This window comes from Panthera onca, chromosome E2 (genome assembly GCF_046562875.1).
Source record: "Panthera onca isolate mPanOnc1 chromosome E2, mPanOnc1 haplotype 2, whole genome shotgun sequence".
NCBI classification, from domain to species: domain Eukaryota; kingdom Metazoa; phylum Chordata; class Mammalia; order Carnivora; family Felidae; genus Panthera; species Panthera onca.
Genome location: NC_138353.1, coordinates 25,737,320 through 25,758,765, shown reverse-complemented (window position 1 = coordinate 25,758,765; position 21,446 = coordinate 25,737,320). Strand labels below are relative to the sequence as shown.

At 35.6% G+C, this 21,446-nt stretch overlaps 1 protein-coding gene across 6 annotated transcripts in view; it reads right to left on the bottom strand.

Moving 5' to 3' along the window:
* Positions 1–604: 604 nt before the first annotated feature.
* Positions 605–21,446, bottom strand: part of PHKB (phosphorylase kinase regulatory subunit beta) — a 265,144-nt gene continuing 244,302 nt past the window's right edge. For all 6 annotated transcript variants that reach the window (XM_060651934.3, XM_060651933.3, XM_060651937.3 and 3 more), the window contains 5 exons: positions 13,509–13,643; positions 8,260–8,389; positions 4,850–4,957; positions 2,140–2,280; positions 605–1,494 (listed from right to left, as the gene is read on the bottom strand). In XM_060651934.3, coding sequence (XP_060507917.1) covers positions 1,357–1,494; positions 2,140–2,280; positions 4,850–4,957; positions 8,260–8,389; positions 13,509–13,643 — 652 coding nt within the window. In that variant the 3' untranslated portion in view covers positions 605–1,356. The remainder of the gene's footprint in view (positions 1,495–2,139; positions 2,281–4,849; positions 4,958–8,259; positions 8,390–13,508; positions 13,644–21,446) is intronic.

The window sequence follows — 21,446 nt, the reverse complement described above, 5'->3', positions numbered from 1 at the left end:
AATTTATGAAGTAATTATCTTCTTTGTCATATCGCTCTCCTTAAGATGTTCTGTAAGGTTAGATTTTACCTCATTCTTCTCAATTTTGCCAACCAGTGCATATATGATTTTTTATGTGAGATCCAGGCAGTACACTTCAAAGTTATGAGAAATGTGCTTGACTCTGCAATTTTTCCCATGTGCTGAAACATCCATTTATTTGATATCAATTTGACTTGTTACTGAAGCCACTTGTCCTATCTTTCTTAGGTCCTTTCAAGACTCTAAAAATGGGCTGCATTCTTTGTGTAACAAGTTTTACTTCTCTGGTGATACTTCCATAATAAGAATGGTCAGAAAAATGATTTTCCTTGGGTCCATGGCTCAAACTAATGGGCTGTACTATAACATTCAGTAAGGAAATAAATTGATAAAACTTAAATGTTTAATCTATTTTCTAATTTTACTAAAGTTTGCTTAAGTAAATTTCATAGCAAAATATGTGTAATGGTAGGTACCATATATTCTCTTCCATTCTATCTCCAGATCAATTAAATGGAAATATTCAGGAGTAATAAACTTAATATCGTGAACGTGAGAACAAAAAGATATATCCAGATATATTCATTAATTCAGAAGTAAAATTTAATGATTTTCAATTTTTTTTACTAGTACAAACTAGGTTAACAGTCCATACTTCTGAAAAATCTTACATATGCCATATTTTTAGTAAGAGCTCAAAGAAAAATGTCTAATCAGGTATAGATTACACTGTATTTTAGTCCAACCCCTAAAGTCAGCACAAATACACAACTATAGTCATGTTTATAAGGTAAAAGTTGTACAATAGTTCTGTATACTAAAATTGCATCAACAATGCAGTTTTTGAGAATCAAAACACTAGCTGGCAGATTTGCTTTTATGATTTTTAATATCTTTTTTTAGTATAACAATGACACTAAGTTAAGTTCATCATTCTTTCAATATCCAGTATGCATCACTAGCTGACAAATTCATTTTAATGGCAGTAAGGTGGGAATTTAGTCCAAAGAGCAAAGATTCATTTTGATGAGTTATTTGATCATAAAACATGCAGTAGTGAACTTTCAATTCATAAACTATTTCTATCATTCAGTAAAGATTATTATTGTAGTTGGCATAATAATCATCAGAACTTTTTTCCACCTAGTTACAGCATTTCTTACCATTAGATTGGCTATGGAGTGCAAGAGGTCCAGTGGCTCTGCCAAGGACGTGGCAACCACCTCACCAACATACTCAGTCCATACATTAATGGTGGCCTGAACCAAGCTTCAACACAAAACTTAACACACTACTAGAAAACATGTCTCAACAGAGCCTTTTACACCTTTCTCACTAGCTAACCAGACATGGGTCATCATTGCTTGGTTTGACTTCTCCTTCTAGCAGCAAATTCATCACAACCTTTGTCAAATAGCTGCATGTTCCTCTTTTTCCCAGTGGGGGAGTGTTGTAAAAGGAAGTCATGTCATCCTACAAAGCAAAAAAGTAAGCAAGTCATTTGATTTTTTGTTTGTAAAGAGTTGACAGGTAGAATCAGTGTCAGCCTAGGGGGGAAAATAAATTCACAGAAAGATTTCCTTGTGGAAAACAGAATCTTGAGCTTTTCTTTCATTTTCCTAAGGCGTCTTCTCAGCATATAAAACAAAGACAGATGTTTTCAGTATTCTCTTTGCTGATAATTTTTATTTACTTAAAGAACCTTTTTACAGATGAGCATAAAATATTAAACAGAGAGCCTGGAAGGGACTATATTCGTAGTATACACAGCACCAAGGTAGCCTGTTACGCATTCCCATCCTCCCCAGAATTTAATTTTATAGCCTTCTGGAATCTATGGCTCCTTTCTGGTAAAACAATTTTAACTGCTAACTATATAAAGGAAACTTATGTCTTCCTAGTTTTCTTTTTAGTCAAAGCTTCATAGCTGAACTGACTAGTAATTAACTAAAACGTACCACTAATTCCTCAAATAAGCCAGACTTCCTCCCTGCCCCTCGAGTACTACATTTTGCACTCTATAAATCTGTTTTGTAAGTTAAATGATAAGAGATTAGGGATATTTTGAAGAGTTGAGACAATGAAAAAACTCTATAAAAGGCTGTTTTATCCACTTACTTGTTTTTCAACTTCCTTTAGTCGACTCTCGTCTTTTTGAAATTCATGAAATGCTTCTTTCACCAGTTTGTCTAGATCTACTTTGTCTTGAAATTCTAGCTCAGGGTTTCTTTCCAGTACAATGGATACAACCATTAGTAACTAGAAGAGACAGACATTGAAAGCCAATTATATGAACCATAAAAACAACACAGCCTGGACATGTTTTCATTCTTTAGTCAGACTAATGGGTGATCCTCATATTCCATAATGTATTCTGCACGATGACAGGTTTTTGGATCATTGTGAATGGAATCTTTCTAATCTTTCAAAAAAATTTTTTTAATGTTTATTTATTTTTGAGAGAGAGAGAGAGAGTGACAGAGCTCGAGAAGGGAAGGGCCAGAGAGAGAGGGAGACACAGAACCTGAAGAGGCTCCAGGATCTGAGCTGTCAGCACAGAGCCCAATGCGGGGCTCGAACTCAGGGACTGAGAGATCATGACCTGAGCTGAAGTGAGACGCTTAACCGAATGAGACACCCAGGCACTCCTGGAATCTTTCTAATCTTAAAAACTAGTAGCATAAGTTCTGTTTAGAAACTGCACATTTTTTTTCATTGTATATATCTTTATAGCTGAGCAGAAATGTTTTTTAGTTATTTAAATGAAACTAAGAACTTTGAAAAATGATTTTCCTAATCTTGTCTGTAGTACATAGTGCCCTGTTCACCCAAAGTGCCTGAACATTCTTGCCTTTGGGCATTAATCCTTGTTGGCAAAACACTAAAAGCAGTGTCCAGCGGAGCGGAGGCTGCCCTAGAAGAAGTGGTAGGCAGCAAAGCCAAAGAAGGCAGGTGAGAGTTCAGTGGAGCCTCTAATCAAATGACTTGGAGCCCAGCACCCTAAAATGAGTATAATACTGTGACATCACAGTAGTTTCTCAGGGTATGGTTATGTTTTAAAAAATACACCTAACTCTGACCTCTTTGATATGAGTACTATTTGGTCTACATGTGTTAGTTTAATGCATAATCCTATTGTTTGTCTATCTCATACATTCATCCTAAGTACTAACATTCATTTTAATTTTTTTTTCTTTTTTAGGGCACCTGGGTGGCTCAGTCGGTTAAGCATCCAACTTCAGATCAGGTCATGATATATGGTTTGTAGGTTCAAGCCCCACGTCGGGTTCTGTGCTGACAGCTGAGAGCCTGGAGCCTGCTTCGGATTCTGTGTCTCCCTCTCTCTCTGCCCCTCTCCAACTTCCACTGTCTCTTTCTTTCAAACTCTCCCTGTCTCTCTTACTTACAGAGTGTAAGTGGGAGAGGGGCAGAGAGAGGGGGAGATGCAGAATTTGAAGTAGGCTCCAGGCTCTGAGCTGTCAGCACAGAGCCCGATGCAGGGCTGAAACTCACAGATCACGAGATCATGACCTGAGCCAAAGTCAGACGCTTAACTGACTGAGCCACTCAGGTGCCCCACTGACATTTTTTTAGATGACAAACCATTATACACAAAGACTGTGTCTGAGTACACAATGCTTGGTAAAGACTTTCTGATCTTTATTATGCCTCCTACTTTGCATGTGGAACAGGAAAAAAGACCTCATAATTCCAAATTTGGGATTCTTCCTGACTGTACTTCAACTAAATGCTTCCAAAACAGAACCTGAAGGAACCAAAGGAAACCCTTTCAGAAAAATTCAGGTGTCAAAATGTGGAAAATCTTGGGGCAGGGATTTAGCCAGGAGAATATGAAGCGTTGCTCTAGTTCTGAAGAAAAATTTCTTCTGCAAAGGGACCCTCATTTTGGTCAACAAGAAGGACCTCCATGTCCATTGTAAGTCCCAGATGCTGGGCACTAAACACTGAAAGGCTAACAGCACAAGGAAGGCATTCACCTTTCCAATAACCCCATCTCTTTCTGACCCCAGTCTGCCTGACTTCCCACATGCTGCTGATACTGTTTATGAATCCTGGCACATCTGAGATAGGATTGAATCTCACTCCACTCTGGCTGTAGGTCCAGACACGCTGCATTTCAGGTGCCACAACCAGTTTGGCATTTACTGAGATCTTCTGTATCACTAAGACATGTTACCTACCCACAAGAGACACAAAGTCTACCCAGAAAAAGACACAAAGTGAAGACGGACTATGTATTAAATCCATTCATTATGGGAATTCTCTATGTATTCAGCATAATGTTTTAAAATGGCAAAAGAGCACATGTATACACGTGCATGGATGTGTGTGTGTATTTGAGCATTTAACTTTATATAAAATAATGATACAGTACAAAATTACATGTATTCTCTGTTCACAGAAGATGTTTGGAAAGATGTCCCTCAAAATATCAACATCAGTGATCTATTGCTACTGGGTGTGGGGAATTTTTTTCTTTTCTGTAATTTTCTGAATTAAAACTTTATATAATAGTCATGTGCTATTTCTCTAAACAGAAAAAAAAAACCCTGAAATTAAAGCAAACAGGATAAGGTTGCTTCCTCTGTTTTTTAGTGGCATTCATGCACTTGCCATTGAAGGGCACTGAATTGTTCATGTACTTTGACTTGAGTCAAGGATGCCTATATCCTCCAGGACTCAACTAGAGGAGATCGGGATAGGTAAGGAGTGGAATTCCTAGTCTCTTGGGCAGTTTCTTTTATGTTAGTTTTCAGGGAACAGATAGAAAGCATTTCTTCAGCAATCTACATTTCTAAATACAAACCTCCACAACAATCTGTCTGTACTTTGGCTGGTCAATATTCCCCAACATATCTTCAACAAGGAGAGAGAAATTCATCTCATACATGGTCATATCTGACAGGGTTGGTTGCTGAAAAACAATAACTCAATATTAACATGCATTCTTACACTGTGGTTTCCACCTAATAGAGGAATTTCATTTTCTCTTTTTTTAAAATTTTTGTTAATGTTTTTATTTATTTTTGAGACAGAGAGAGACAGAGCATGAGCAGGGGAGGGGCAGAGAGAGAGGGAGACACAGAATCTGAAGCAGGCTCCAGGCTCTGAGCTGTTAGCACAGAGCCCGATGCGGGGCTCGAACTCACAGACTGTGAGATCATGACCGGAGCTGAAGTCAGACACTTAATCGACTGAGCCACCCAGGCGCCCCTTTTTAAAAAAATTTTTTTAATGGTTTTATTTATTTTTGACACAGAGAGAAACAGAGCATGAGCAGGGGAGGGGCAGAGAGAGAGGGAGACACAGAATCTGAAGCAAGGAATTTCATTTTCTAACCAACAATCTTTTTGAGTTTCTATAAAACCTTCGCATTTTCAGCTATATGACTGGATTTTATATATGTCAAACTACTGAAGCCAATCAGCTGACTATTGTGATAAATTAAACCTCCTGTTTTTAGTGGTTATCTTCACTATACAAGTGTTAAGAAAGAGGGGCTATCTTGGAAATCCACTTTAATACACAAAAGGAACAGCCAAAAATTGAGACAACAAATAGAGTACATATTGCTTTCAGAACTAACACAAGAAGTTATGCTTGCTGTCACACTTTACCATGTAAGTCACTTGCTACTGATTTACATCATTTCTGTGGCAGATCCTTTCTGAGCTGGCAGCATAGAAATGCATACAAATAAGCAAAAACAACATTATATGTAGAAATGGCAAGAAAACACAGAAAAAAAGCAAAACTAAAAGAATTTACTCTCTATATTTCATTTAAAATGAGAGTATTGCATAGTCTTCCACTCACTTTTTACAAACCAAATGAAAGCAGCAAATAAACTCAAATCCAAATCCAAATTTGGGCATGGTGGATAACTCTCAAAGGATTGAAGAGAAGGCTCTAAGTGTTAGGTTTGTACGTTGGGAAGCAGATGTAGTCACCAGACTTATTACCAGAGATGAAGAAATGATGAGTCATACTTATTTGCTTCTACCTTGATGATTTACAGTGAACTTGATCGTAGCCTCAGAACAATGTGTATCTACTTACTACTCCAAATGGGACCTAGCAGGAAAGTTCCCTTGAAATCAAGTAACAGCAAAGTTGTTCGGCCTGGTATAATAATGCACCAGCCCTGTAATTCATTATGGTCCATCTACTGTATTCTGTATTCAATATAATCTAACATATTATTAATGTTTACAGGTAGTACCTAATTTGGGAAAAGTGAAGCCCATTTGTTGAACACAGTATTTATAATTGTTTATATGTCTAGCAATGGGATTAGTAGGGCTACAGAAGTTAAGGAAAATCCTGTCATGGTTTCATATCAATTTCCTTTTAATATATCACATTTGAAAAGTCACCTAGCTATTGTGCAACTATGATAAATCTAGAGAAGAAACATCAAACTTGCTTTATTTCCCACTCTCTGGAAGAACTTAGGGTGGGCAGTATAGCAGAAAAGTTAATACAAAAGGCTTAGAAGTAAAATTACCGGGGATAGGGCAGGGGATAGGTGTCACACTCTGGGTCAGCTACTTCCTAGATGTATGACCTTGGGAAAATCACTTTGCTGGGCCTCATTTTCCTCATCTGTCAAGTGGGAATAATAAAGTACCTACACCAAAAGATTGTTGTGAGGATTTTAAAGGAGCACCTTAGAAAGTGTGTGTGTGTATGTGTGTGTGTGTGTGTGTGTATATATATATATATATATATATATATATATATATATATATAATATAAAAATACTTGACATGCACCTGCTGTTATTGATGTTAGGAAAGAGAGGAGACAAAATATAAGTGGCCTGGGCAATCAGACAATTAAATTAAAATCTGGTAGGTATTAGTGGGGGCTGGGAAAGCAGCTAACAAAAAGGTTGCCACAGTCCACTGTATGTAGACACAAAGCCTAACAGAAGAAGCAGAGCATGAATAATGGAAGCCTGTTCCCTGCTCATAGGAGACAGTGCTGCTCCACCCAATGATCACAGAGCATCTGGGAAAGGAATAGGGCACCTATACTGGCAACCAAATACAACCACTCAGTAGTTTGTTAATAGTATAAAGAATACTTTTTAACAGGTTTCATTCATTAAGAAAATAAGTCATAGATTCATAGTTCAAAATTTGAACGGTTAAAAAAGGTTTTCAGTGAAAAGCACACCCTGTGTCCTGTAACCACGGTTCCCTTTCCCTAAGGCAAAGAAAAGAATGTTACCAATTTCTTGTGGGTCCTTCCAGAAATACTCTGTGCATGTATGTATGTGTGTGTGTTTGTGTGTGTATAAACAAAATGAGTGTGGGTATGTGTATTTAAGAATACTATATTTGTATAAAGACCTTCATCAAAAATAATTTGATTGGTGTTTCAACACAAAGAACAAATACAGTACTCCATTTCCAAAAAGCCTAATTATTCATGTTTGTGTATAAGCAGAATGAGTTAGATGTCAGTATTCAACAAAGTAACTAAATCAAAGAAGCAGGCCAGTTCATATAACTTGGGAAAACCATTTGAAGGAGGGGGCACTAATTCATTTGGACCAAAGGTAAATTATATCTTGAGTAAATTAAATGATTATCTCCTGACCTAATGAGTTATTACACTTTTCACATTCACTGAAATTCACAGTCCTTTCCTTATCCATAGCATTACTAAGTCACCTTGCTTCTTAGTTCTGATTTGGTTCTGTATTCTGAATGTATGTTTTACCAATTGTGAGGTCCCCTAGGCACTAGCCCACTATCAGCTGGTGGTAAGGAAGTACCACCATTCATAGCAATGCCAACATAAGGAACCCTAAGTTCATTAATAAATAAGGGAAAGACAGTTGCTTGGCAAAAGGTTTGGGCACATGGTTCCTTTCAACACAGAGCTTCCCTGAAACATCTGAAATATAATACAAAATTGTTTTTGATTAAATACAAACTTTAAGCAAAATATCCATTAGGTAAAGCAAGGCTTTTGTATAGAGGGGCACTAAAATTAAAGTAACTCAGACTGTGAAAATATATTTCCAATCCAATTGATTAGGTGTCTTACTTTCTAGTATTTCCTCCCTTCAGGTATCTGGATACCCTTCCTTTAAATACTCTTAAAAACCGGGATAAGCAGAAAGGTTATTTGCAATGCAGAGGGGGAAAGAATCCCCTATGCCCTTAGGTCCCTTTAAATGATACAAATATAATGGGGCTATACCTGTGGCAAATGCTTCCCAGCTACAATGATACCATTGGGAGTTCGCTCCAGGATCTGCCATACTCGGTCATAGAACCCAGCGGGAGTTCTATTCAAAGACCCATCAATCTGACGCCTGTTCAGCCAACATCTGTAGACCAAAAGAAAATGCCTCAGAGTTGAAAAACAAGCTTGTTCTGATTGAGAGCAGGGTTTTCAATATGGATTAATTGTTCCAATAGGGTAAGCAATAAAAGCCAAAATCCATCAATGATGCATATCTACCATGTGTTACAGAGGTTACTAAATATTTCATAGTGAAAACAGAGCTTGCAGGATAGGAGAAAATCCCCAAGATTTTAAAAAATTCAATAGGCAAAATGATATTCTCTAGTAAGTTATAAGGTTGCTCACTATGTGATCAAATAACTTCCTAATATGCAAAGAAGCTCCATTTAAAAACACAGAAGCAGCCAATTTTGAAATAACTTCATGCGGTCCTTATATGCAATAAAATATAACCTTCATGAAAGCATGGACATCATATGGCTTGATCACTCCTATATACCCCCCCCCAGAAAGATGATTAATAAACATTTGATAAATAATGAAGACTCAAAAAAGCATTATGTATCTAACGAAATATATCTTGTTTTAAACTTTAAACTTTACATTCATTTTCTATTTAAATATGGCCAAAGTACCAGTGCTGAAAAATCAGCTACAAAATCTTACATGTCACAGTAATCACACCATAGTGATAAGCCAAAATTCTAGATCTCTTATTTCCATGGATTAAGTATTACATCTTAAAGATATAATACTCACAAATTGCTAAAGATGCAGAACTTGCATAATTTGAAAAGAACATACAAATGACACAGTAGCATATTGTTCCAAAAGGTGAAGCTAGGAACAGATATATACTTTTTATACTTGGTATTAAAACAAGCATCAAATGAAATATACCATCAGCCACAAGGTAAGTATGTGACCAACAATATTTCTAGGTAGGAAAATGACTATGCAGGAGACAGTATACTGAAAAAGATTATTTTGGTTCTGATGGAAGAGGACCAATAAAAATTTAAAACTGCATAAATGAGTGAGGCATCTTTTTTGGATGCACAGATTTTTTTTGGCAGGCCCAGACTTGTGTGGCTCGGTTCAGTGCTATGCCAAAGAGAAAAAGCCCAGAGGTGTAGGGGTTCCTTGGTGATGTTTTACTTTGGATAATGGGTGTGCAAACTGAATACCCAGGACTCTGCATTTGATTTTTTTTTCCTATCCCCTTTGTATGGCAACCAGAAAAAATGGTATTTTCAGAGTTCTATACAGTCATGATTAATATTATAAAAAGGAGATGTTTGCTTAGAACAACAAAATAGAAGTGTGTGAATACTCATAATGGAGATGAAGAATTATTTTTGAGGACCTCTCTTTTGTTTTTATTTTTTGGCTTTTTACTTTGAAAAATTTTAGACTTACAGAAAAGTCAAAAAGTAATTCACAAAGTTCCTGTATACTCAGCTTCCCCTAGTCTGTCATAGTACATAACAACTATCAGAACCAGGAAATGAACATTGACACAATACTATTAGTTACGGATCTTATTCAAATTATGCCATTTTACCACTAAAGTCCTTGTTTTGGTCATGGGTCCAATCCAGGACCCCACACTGCATTTGATTTCCAAGTCCCCTTAGGTTCTTCCAATCTGTGACAGTTCCTCAATTTTCTTTCATCTTTCATGAATTTAACATTTTAGAAATGTCAGTTATTTTGTTGAATATTCCTCACTTTGGGTTTATCTGATGTTTTCTCATGATTAGAATTAGATTATGCATTTTTGGCAAGAATACCTGGAAGTAGTTGTGCCTTTTCAGTACATCATTGTCAGGGAATACATGATACTGATGTGTCTTATTCCAGGGATGCTATCCTTGATCATTTGACTAAGGTAGAGTCAACTGGGTTTCTTCATTATAAAGTTAATATTTTTCTTTTGCAATTAAAAAGTATCTTGAGTGGAAATACTTTTAAATTATACAAATTTTTCATTTCTCATCCTACTTCCACCCACTAAATTTGAGCATCCATTGATGGTTATTGCTTGCAACAATTATTACTATTGTATTTGTCTAATGATGAGTTTCTATTTTCATCATTCCATCTACACTTATTAATTGGAATTCTACTATCAAGAAGAATCCCTTCTATCCCATTTATCTATTTATATCAGCATGGACTCTTGGACATTTATCCTATGGGTTCTTATTCAATACTATTATTATTTCTTTTCTTGCTCAAATTATCCTAGCTTTGGCCATTGAGCCTCCTCCAGTATGTCTCCAGTATCCTTCTAACACATTTCTATAATTTTTTTCAACATTATCTTACTTCTGGTACCATAAGATGCTCTAGGCTCATCCTGTATTTTTCTTACCCCAGCCCTGGAATCAAACATTTTTTCCATGGAATGTTGGTTCCTCTTAAAAAATATTATTTAGAAATCAGTATCTGGGCACCAGGTTTGCTCACTGTTGTGTGAGTTTCACTGCTTCTGGGTCCTCTCAGTGGACAGAGCCAAAAAAGATACGGATGTATACTCACATATACACACATATCCACGTTTATTTCTGTAGCTGTCCATCTGTGTGAAAACCATGAATTCATACTGACATTTTCAATTTCAATCCACCACTACAGGGTATATTCTAATCCTTCCCCTTCACTCATTTCTAACTACATTCTCTGACAGAGAGAAATCCGGCTCTCATTACCCACAATATATTTACACAATATATACAGCAATTTCAAAATTACCAATCCCTACCTCTGTGAGGAAAAAAAAAACCTTATTAACTAATAAGTACAGTATTTGTGTATAGCTCTTTTTTTTTTCCTTTAGCTTTATAGTATCTAGAAATGTTTTCCAAAGGTACTTGGGTTAATTCTTTTCTTCTCCCCTCCCTTCAGGGTGGGAATATTATTCATTTGTAATACAGTTAGGTTCATTTGTTACTATTCGTATTGTTTTATTTTTTTTTCCACATTTGGATTAATTTTAATTATTTACATTTTAGGCATATAAAATATTACTAAAGTTTAAGAATCAGAGCTATTTAAAAAAGGTATATTCAGGGAATTACTGCTCTCTCATTCAGCCCTATTACCCTGTACCCAGCTGTCCTTTCTTTCCACCCTGTTCCCACCCACTCCCTGAAGGTAACCAGGGAGGTAGCCAGTCTCCTTAGTATCTGATTTAACCTTTCTGTATTTTTTCCATACAAATGAGGAGATAATCTTCTTTCTTACATGAAGAGTAGCATACTACAGATGATCTTTGCATTTTGTTGTTTTCATGTAACAATATAGCCTAGAAATGATTCCGTATCAGTTCAGAGACAACTCTCCTTGTTTTCACAGCTGCCTCATACCCTACTGTGTGCATGCGCCACAGCTTATTCAAATAATCTCCCATGTATGGGCATTTCGGTAATGGGTGTTCCAAAATTTATAATTATAAACAATGATGCAATGAGTAATATTGCATACATATGTATTTTCATATGGTTGGAAGCACATTTTCCGAATAGATTCCTGAAAGTCAAAGGGTAAATATACATGTAGACTTGTTTTAGATGTTGCCAAGTTCCCATACAGAAGGGCTGTACCCACCAGCTATGTATGAGAGTGTCTCTTTCCCTACAGCCTCAGCAAATGTCTGTCATGCTGTTTAACTTTTGCCAGTCTGATAGATGAGAAATGGTATCCAATAGATGTTTTAATTTACATTTCTCCAATTATGACTTAGTTCAAACATCTTTTCAAATATCTAAGGTCCATTTTTTTTTATGTTTTAAAGGAATTGATTAATTGTATTTTTTTCCTGTTTATCTCTTGGGTTATTGGTTCTTTGTCCCACAGTTTTTAAGAATTCTTGGACATTAGCTCTTTATAGTCTATGTTTTGTTCCAGTTTCTCAGCTGTCTTCTGAAACTATTTTCTGCCATGCAAAATGATGTTTTAAATTTTTATATAGTCTTATTAATCTTTTAATGCCCCTAGATTTGAGCCAGAGTTAGAAAGCCTTTCCCATATTGAGGTTAAAGCAGAATTTACCCATGTCTTCTTTTAGCACTGGTATAGTTTCATTTTTTACATTCAGATATCAGATCTATTTAGAGTTTATTCTTGTGTATAGTATAAAGTATGGATTTGATTTTATCTTTTCCTAAATGGCTATCCAGTTGTCCCATCACTATTTATTTAAAAAGTTCATCCTTGACCCAGTAATATGAGACATCACCTTTATCACCTGTTAAATTTCCATATGTGTTTAGGTCTATTTCTGGACTTTCCATTCTGTTCAGCTGGCCTCTTTATGCGTTCATGTGCCAGCTTCACACTATTTTTATCACAGAGGCTCTATGGTATGTTTCCCTGTTAGGGCAAGTCCTCTGGTTATTCTTGCATGTTTGTTTCTCCATATGAAGTTTAGTATTAACTAGTCTAACTCCATAAACAGTTTGTTGGAATTTTTTTTGGAATTGCATTACATTTATAACTGATATCTTTTTAATGTTGAGTGTGCCTCTCTAAGAACAAAGATGTCTCTCCATTTGCTCAAATCTACTTTTATGGAAGACTTGTTTTCTAGGCATATAACTATACCACCTTAGAAAATATCAGGCACACAAATGGTGCTAATAAATGCTTGCCTAAATAATTATATTAAACTTCTTTCTGTAATAAAATGTTCTTCAATTCAATACATTGCATAAGTACTTGTTTTGCTCTTATTCTAAGCTTAGTACAAGTTAAGTCTATCAAATGGTTTAGCCCATTTGAAGAAGTTTATAGTCTACTTAGAGAGACAGAGTCCCAGGCAACTTATTTAAATAATGTTACCAAACGCAAATCTTCATGCCAAAATGTTGGGAGGAGATGGTGAGTGCTACAAAGGTTCAGAAAGGGAACTGACCAAAGTGGTATGGAGCATTACAGTTTGCACAAAATAATAATAATTAAGAAACACTGATAAACTATACCTGAAAAAAATAAAAATTAAAATCAACAGAAAATCACAACTGAAGATAGACATTTTAATTAGCATCTCTATGTACACTGTCTACCTAGTAAGGTGACCTCTGATACTCTGCTGCATTTTATTTCTTATTACTATCTTATTAATTTTGTGTATATATACAAGTATGATGTTACTGTAAATCCAGAATGTTCTATGGGTAATAAAAGGTTCTCATTACCCTCCATTCTGTTGAGGCTGAAGAATATCCAACAGAAGCTGTTTAACTTCACTAGGTGACAGCTGATACAAGTCTCTGGCTGGCTTGTCTCCACCACGGATCTGTAGTTCATACTCCATAGCATGAATGATCCACCTGAAACAAAAGAGGAGAAGCATGAATCAATAACTCTTGAAATAAAATCATCTCATGCTTCTCATGGCAATGCTCCTGTTAACAGCACTGACCCATTCAAAGGGGAATGAAGAAAAGGCCATCTGAATTTTCTAAACTGCTGATATAATTACTTCCATCAAGATTATGTGACATGATCAGATTCCTAAAAAAGAGGCCTGCTCTTGCATATGTGGTTAGGTAGTAAACATGAAAATAGGTAAGTACTTAAAGCATACTGTATACAATAGCTGCTACACTATTATTTTCATTATACTAGGTCTATGCAAAAAACAAATAGGATAAAAACAATTCATTTTAAGAAATGGGTTGAGATATGCTATTATAGAAATGTTTCTTTCTCAGGAAGGACACTTTCACCTATTTCCTTTATTTTGCAGTCAATCCCTTGTGATTGGAGGGCACAGAGAAGAACCTGACTTTGAAATACATGGACGCAGTTAGTTATAACTCAATCATACTAATATATTAGAGAACACGCTTTATTTAACAAATACATTTCAGAAAGTCTTCTTTATAGATATTTAAATATAGATATTTAAATGCTGTCCATGTACCTATTCTTAAAGAATGTATCCTTTAATAGATATTTAAATGTTGTTCACAAAATATATATATATTTTTTTTATTGCAGAAGCTTTAATGTAATTACTTAGACAAGCATTTATGGAGTACTATTTGTGTGCCTTGTATTTTCCAAGGTCTAATATTTAATTATTTTATATGTAAGTTATTTTACTTTTTAATTCCAGAAGCTTTTAATAAGTACTTATACAGTTTCATCTCATTTCTTTCATTTACTGTATTGTGAGAAAAGAACTCAGATAAACTAGTTATGCAAACCAAAGAAAATCATGGAATAATACTGTGCCTTAGGGAACCAGAACTCTACACACCATTAGGAAGAGCTAGGGAATTAGTTTTACACAGCAGATTCCTATGCTTTATCCTTAAATCCTTCGGCGAACACTTAACAAACAGAGACAGTGCAACTCAGCAGCTAGAAAGAAAACAGTGTGGTGGTTCCTCAAAACATTAAAATTAGATCTACCCTATGACCCAGCAATAGCACTGCTAGGAATTTACCCAAGGGATACAGGAGTGCTGATGCATAGGGGCACTTGTACCCCAGTGTTTATAGCAGCATTTTCAACAATTGCCAAATTATGGAAAGAGCCTAAATGTCCATCAACTGATGAATGGATAAAGAAATTGTGGTTTATATACACAATGGAATACTACGTGGCAATGAGAAAGAATGAAATCTGGCCTTTTGTAGCAACGTGGATGGAACTGGAGAGTGTTATGCTAAGTGAAATAAATCATACAGAGAAACACAGATACCATATGTTTTCACTCTTATGTGGATCCTGAGAAACTTAACAGAAGACTATGGGGAGGGAAAGGAAAAAGAAAAAGTTGAGAGAGGGAGGGAGCCAAAACATAAGAGACTCTTACAAACTGAGAACAAACTGAGGGTTGATGGAGGGTGGAAGGGAGGGGCGGGGGTAGGTGATGGGTATTGAGGAGGGCACCTGTTGGGATGAGCACTGGGTGTTGTATGGGAACCAATTTGACAATAAATTTCATATTAAAAAAATAAATAAGTAAAAAATAAATACAATTGTTTAAAAAAAATGAAACCAAAAAAAGGAGGTGTCGTCTTCTAAAATAAGTAACTTAATTTTTAAATGCTATCATTCTAAAATCCTCCAAAACTTGAGTTATTAAAACTGAACATTACTTATCACATTTACCTTTTAAAATATTTAGTACCAGAAACAAAGATAGTTGGAGATATACAAATTTCCCTCAGGCTTCTTCCTTCTGTTTACAAAATCTCACCAGTTCTGTGAGCCAAATTATAGAAAACATTGCACTCAACAGTCACCAAAGAAACAAAGTGACCGTCTTTCATTCATTCCAGCACAAATGAATATAATTTATCAGTCAGATTATTAAAATACATTTATTCATTCAAAAATATTGTCCAAACTAATCTTTTTAGCTTGGAATTATTCAAAGGACTAAAACATAGCAAAAGTCTTAGACATAAACTACTATACAGCAGTCAGAGACAGAGAAAGTAAATTACCAAGTGAGTAACACAGTGCAAAAATTCAAAGACATTTAATCCATTTTTAGAACTACTAATACAAAAGGGCATCAATTCCTTTGCATGAGAATGTCTCACTTCTTACCCTCATTCCCACTAACAAAGTCATCAAATCTGATGTGACAATTCCAATGTAAAAGCACTTAACGCAAGATGGGGAAAGCAAGCAAGCAAGCAAGCAAATGTGGAAGTTCAAAAAAATGAAGGTTGTCCTTGGACCACATCCGTATAAATTCAGTCTGTCTAAAGAACAAGGGACATGCCTTACTTGCCAATAAGCAAATGAGAAAGTGGCAGATACACACGACTGACCAGATCAACCTTCATATGTATCAAGGTTTGATTTGAGAATAATGAATTCTTCAGCGCTGCTGGAAAACTATGAAAAGGTGGAATAGTATTCCTATATAGTCCTAGGGATAACCTTATCCTTCTAAAAACTCTCTTGTTGTGAGGTTAGTAAGCATATTGTATATGTGTTTGTATTTTTCTTTCCAACATGCCCCAATCAAGGAGTGAAATATACAATGAAGTATATGGAAATCTGACATCATTGGTAAACCAGGACAGCTGACATTTTTTGAAAACATGCCATAAAGAATATAACTAATTCATAGCCAGAAACAATTTTAAAAATAATCATTTTAAGCCTATTTGAAGATACTCAGTGTTTGCCAAGTTTGCTGTTAAACAAGTGAATGAATAACTCTCTGCAAGCATTTACTAAGCCATATAAGAGGAGATGGGAAAATTGCAGGAAGGGACTTTTCTGCTTGATTCATATTAATACAGAGAGAGTGATGATTTCATAAGGCAAACTGAGCTTCCTATAGAAGCTGGAGAACAATGACTCACTCACTCTACCCCTGAAATAATCAGAATAGAGGTAGGGGAGCTCCATCATCTCACTTCCTCACCTCATATCAAATGTCAAAAACAAAGACCATTGAATGAGTATCAAGCCATGCTAACGAACTCAGAGCTCTAATTACCTCCTCTTTCCTTTACTGCACAAGCAATGTTACAGTCTAGTACCTATGACATCAACGGCCTTCTCTAAGCACCACATGTATGATCTACAAACTCAGTTGTGGGCATCAGAAGACAAGACATGCCTAAATCATAATTACTTACAGAGGATGTCCTGGCAGTATGAAAAGCAGAGATGAAAAAGGCTTGATAACATATATCCTCAGGGGTTATCTCCCACTAAAGCCTGACTGACAGACCTAGAGCAGAAAGCAGTTGATTGGAGGTCTTTACAGTAATGGGCCTGTCAAGAACTTGATCTATTTCAACATGAAAGCTGGAGCACAAATCAATAATGAGACAGCAAATCAAATCATTATCAGACTAGAATACCATTCCTGTTAGCAGGTTAATTTTGTTCACAGGAGTGCCTATCGCAGTAATGTTGAGAAATCGCACTGGCAGGATTAACCTTGGAAAAAAGAGAAAAGAAATACTGGTTTAAAGCAACTGAGGCAGTGGGTGATGTAAATAAATAAATTAAAAAAAAAAAAAAAACCCAAAACCTCAGAGAGAAAGGTTAAAACAGAGAGATAAAAGTATACATAGGGCTGAGGAGTTCCAGGTATGTGTGCTGTGACTAAGACAAATGTCCTTATATCTTATGTCCATTAAGCCTAGGATATAAGGCTGTGTTTGTATTTTTGGGATTTTGGGAAGAATATGGTGTTAAAAGCTAACTGAACTATCAATCTCTTTATTCATAATCAATAAGAGAAACAATAGTAAAAATTTTGATGTCAACGAGTCTGAAATGCTTTAATTAACTAAGGAAGTAAAACAAAGAATGTTTTCTATAACACTACCCCCTTTTTTTTTAAATCATGCTGCAATCACGATAATACACAAACGGGTGACTTAGAGGAGCAACAAGTTTAACAATTTATAAGAAACTTGACATTCAAGGACCCTATAAATAAATAATTTGCTCATCATTAAGCAAACTAAAACTTTCTAGGAACTAATTCAAGGTAAATTCTTGTAAAGAAACATGTGTTTGCTGCTGGTAGTAAACTAACACTCAAGGAAGCCATTCACTTAAGGGAGCTGAGGTCTGAGTAAAACTGATTAGGATAAAATGCAATAAAAAGATATTAAAAAGATACAAAAAGATCTTTCAGAGGGACACTATCAAAAGCTCCACAGACAGGATAACTGTGCTGCTCTAATGTTGTCTACATCCCTAGAATAGAAACAAGGTTCCAAGACCTTTCTGTCAATGTGGTAGAAGAGCACTATGGGCACAGGTGTTTGCCAAGTATTTCATGAGGGAAGATCAAGTGATGGGGGGGTGAGACCATGTCAGATGGCAGCAGAGAATCCAAAAGGGATTTTGACTTAAGGTTTCTGTGTGAAATGCTTGGGGATCATTTGCACTGGGTTCTCAAGGAGAAACAACCATGGCAGAAAGGGATACCTTGAGGGTGAATGTATCTTGTGGGATCAGAGGGTCTTTGCAAGCCTAGGACTGGAAGATATGAGAGAGAGAGAGAGAGAGAGAGAGAGAGAGAGAGAGTATGAATGTGTGTTGGATGTGAGAGGTTCCTTCTTCTTGGGATTTATGGCATGTATAAAGATATCCCTAGAGTCACCTGTTCTCCAAAAGCCACATGATAGAGGACCTCAAATTACTCAATGTCACAGAAATAATGTTGAAGCTTTGCAAAACATTTTCACATTGCTTACCCAAAATCCCCACAATCCACTGAGGAAGCGAAAGCAGGGATAGCTTCCTTATTTTATAGACAAGAAAGCTGGAATAGGGGATGGGGAAACATGAACACTGGAGACATTCACTCTAGGTTCAATTCCTGGTTCATGGTCTTGTGACCTTGGGCAAGTTACTTTGCTAAATTTTCATTGCATCTTAATGCATTTCTTACAGTGTACAAAGGGCTAATTTAGAATCAATTCCAAATCATCCCCATTTGTTTGGTCTCATGATGAATAAAGGGGCAAAATCTCATTTCTCATATTAACTTCTAACTATTCAGGCTTTTTGGTGTGCCTCGCATTGTACAATGCTAAACTGTACTGATGCCAAATTAGAGGAGTGATAAACAAAAGACAAATAGCATCCGGAGCCAAAGTACATCATAATTGCTACATGAATACTTGAACACAAAATGGGTCATAAGTGGAAATCATGTGGAAGACACCATAAAGGCCATAAGGTTTTAGAAAAACATCAACGCCTGTTTCCTGAGAAAACAGCAACAGTATACATAAGTGAAAGCACACACGAAGTACTTAAGATCAAAGAACAAGAACTTTGGAGTCAGGCAGATCTGGGTATAAATCTCACTTTGACATACTGGTTTGACTAAGACAGGTTATCTAAGCTCTGAATCCCGGTTTGTTGATTTTAAAATGGTACTAGTGCCTGCCTCAAACTTGTTGAATGGATTAATCAGATAATATATGTGAGTATTTTAGCATATTGTGTAGTATATAATAGGCATTCAATAAATAATTTCTGTGGTTATGTTGGAAGAACAGGCGGAAATAGTTTATCACAGTGAACTTCTGAGTGCACTAACCACATGTTTGTTATTTATATGGGTATCCCCTTAGATCCTTATTGGGAATGCTGTTTAGAGAGGTACCATTATAAAGCAACTCATACCATACTCTGATGTGATTAACTGTACCACTCAACTAATAAATGATGGTGAAAAGTGCTATATCCTTCTACCTTCTACATGTATGACTGCATTTTCATTTAACAAAGCCCTATTTAACTTGGTAATATCCTGAAGGATACAACTTGTACAAATCAAGGGTATTTATCAAAAGTAAAAGAGTCCTTTATTTCTTTATTTAATAAGCACAGAGATATGCTATCTTTTATTTTTCCTAAAATCCCCATCACTGTCTATCTGAATCTGCTATCTGAATTTGCTTATAACCTATATATTAAACAATGCTCAAATTTTATTGAGCTAGACCTGTGAGCTAGACCTGATACATACAGGAAGATAAGATGTGGTCCAAATCCTCAGCAGAAGTAAATTTCTCAAATAAATTACACGTTTTTGAAAAAACAGACTCCTCTCCAACTGAAAATGTACCAGTATTTAGGGCTGACCCTGTGTGTCCCACGTGAGAGGGAAATACACATTAATGAGTTAGGCAGGGACACTATTAATACTCAAAATGGAAATATAATGCCATAATTAATTCCAGGATGAGGTTCAGGACAATGAATAATTAAAGTTTCATGGCAAATCTTCATTAGGAGGTTTTCTGCTATCATTAAATACTAAGTCACATGCTGCTGTCCTGACATTTTTATTTTGGGTGACACAGTTTAAGGAAAAAAGAGTATGTTATTTCTCATGGAAGGCACTAAACATATAGAGTAGCAGATACCAAAAAAACCCAAAAACAAACAAAAACAAAAACAAAACCAGGAAGAAAACTATTTTTAGAATAAACATATTTCATTTCCATGAAGAGAAAGAAGCTTCAGGTCAGATTTGAATTCAAGAAAGGAAATTCCAATGGGTTTTTGGAAGAAAATAAATTAGCCTAAAATGCTGAATAAGCAGTAAAGGAAAAGTACTAAAGGCTGAAAAACACAGCACTGGAAGTAAAATCTTGGGAAACCGTTAACTTTTACTCCAAGGCTTTGTTTAGACCTCTGCCAGGATGCCTATCACTTAAAGAGGCTTTCCTGAATAGAACATTTATTACAAAGAATGTGCTTCGGAAGAGTTATAACCTTTGCTTCTCAGCTTCAGAGCAATGCCTGAGTCTGGGACAATAGAGTACTTTTAATACCTTGTATGGATACAGAGAATCACATTTCCTTTCATTTACCGACAACACACAGACAACATACATGAAAGACTCATTTCTGTATCCTTATATATAGTCAAGAGGTTGGAGTTAAAAATACTAGAGCAAACACACCGAACAAATCAGGGTATGACTCAAAGTCTTTATAATTGATTTGGAATACCTCTAAATCTTTGAAAAGAACAATTTTAAGAGATAAAAATTAAGGTCAAGTTCTATGCTGAGTAAACTCACTTCTTGATATCAAAAGAAAGGGGACCAAAGATTGGGAAATTCACCTGAAATATGTTATAATTGAAATCAGGCAAAAAGTTTAAAAATAATAATCTCAAATAAAAAACTTGAAATAAAACTGAAAAATATAACTTAAAAGTAGAAATCTAGAGAATATAACAGACACTAATTTTATTTCCATTTTTCAGATATTTCCCCATATATACATATATGTGCAGTATTATTATTTCTCTTTTATTAAAAAATGGAACAATACATTTGCAACTTACTTACTGTTTCACTTAATTTATCTTGGACATTTATAAATGTCAGTATAGGCTTTCTCTTGTTACTTGTAATGGCTGCACGGCATTTTACTACATGGCTATCACAATTTATTTAAACAATTTGCTAGTGATGGATATGTAGCTTGTTCCCAATGTTTCACTCTTTCAAACACTGCTGGAATGAAGAGTCCTGTAAAACAGGTCTAAATTCCTGGAATGAGAATTGTTGAAACAAGAGGTAGGCAGATCCTGCCAAATAAGCAACTAGTTTTTTTATATGTAATTTTTTGAAGGAAAAACTAGGTAATCATTTCTCAT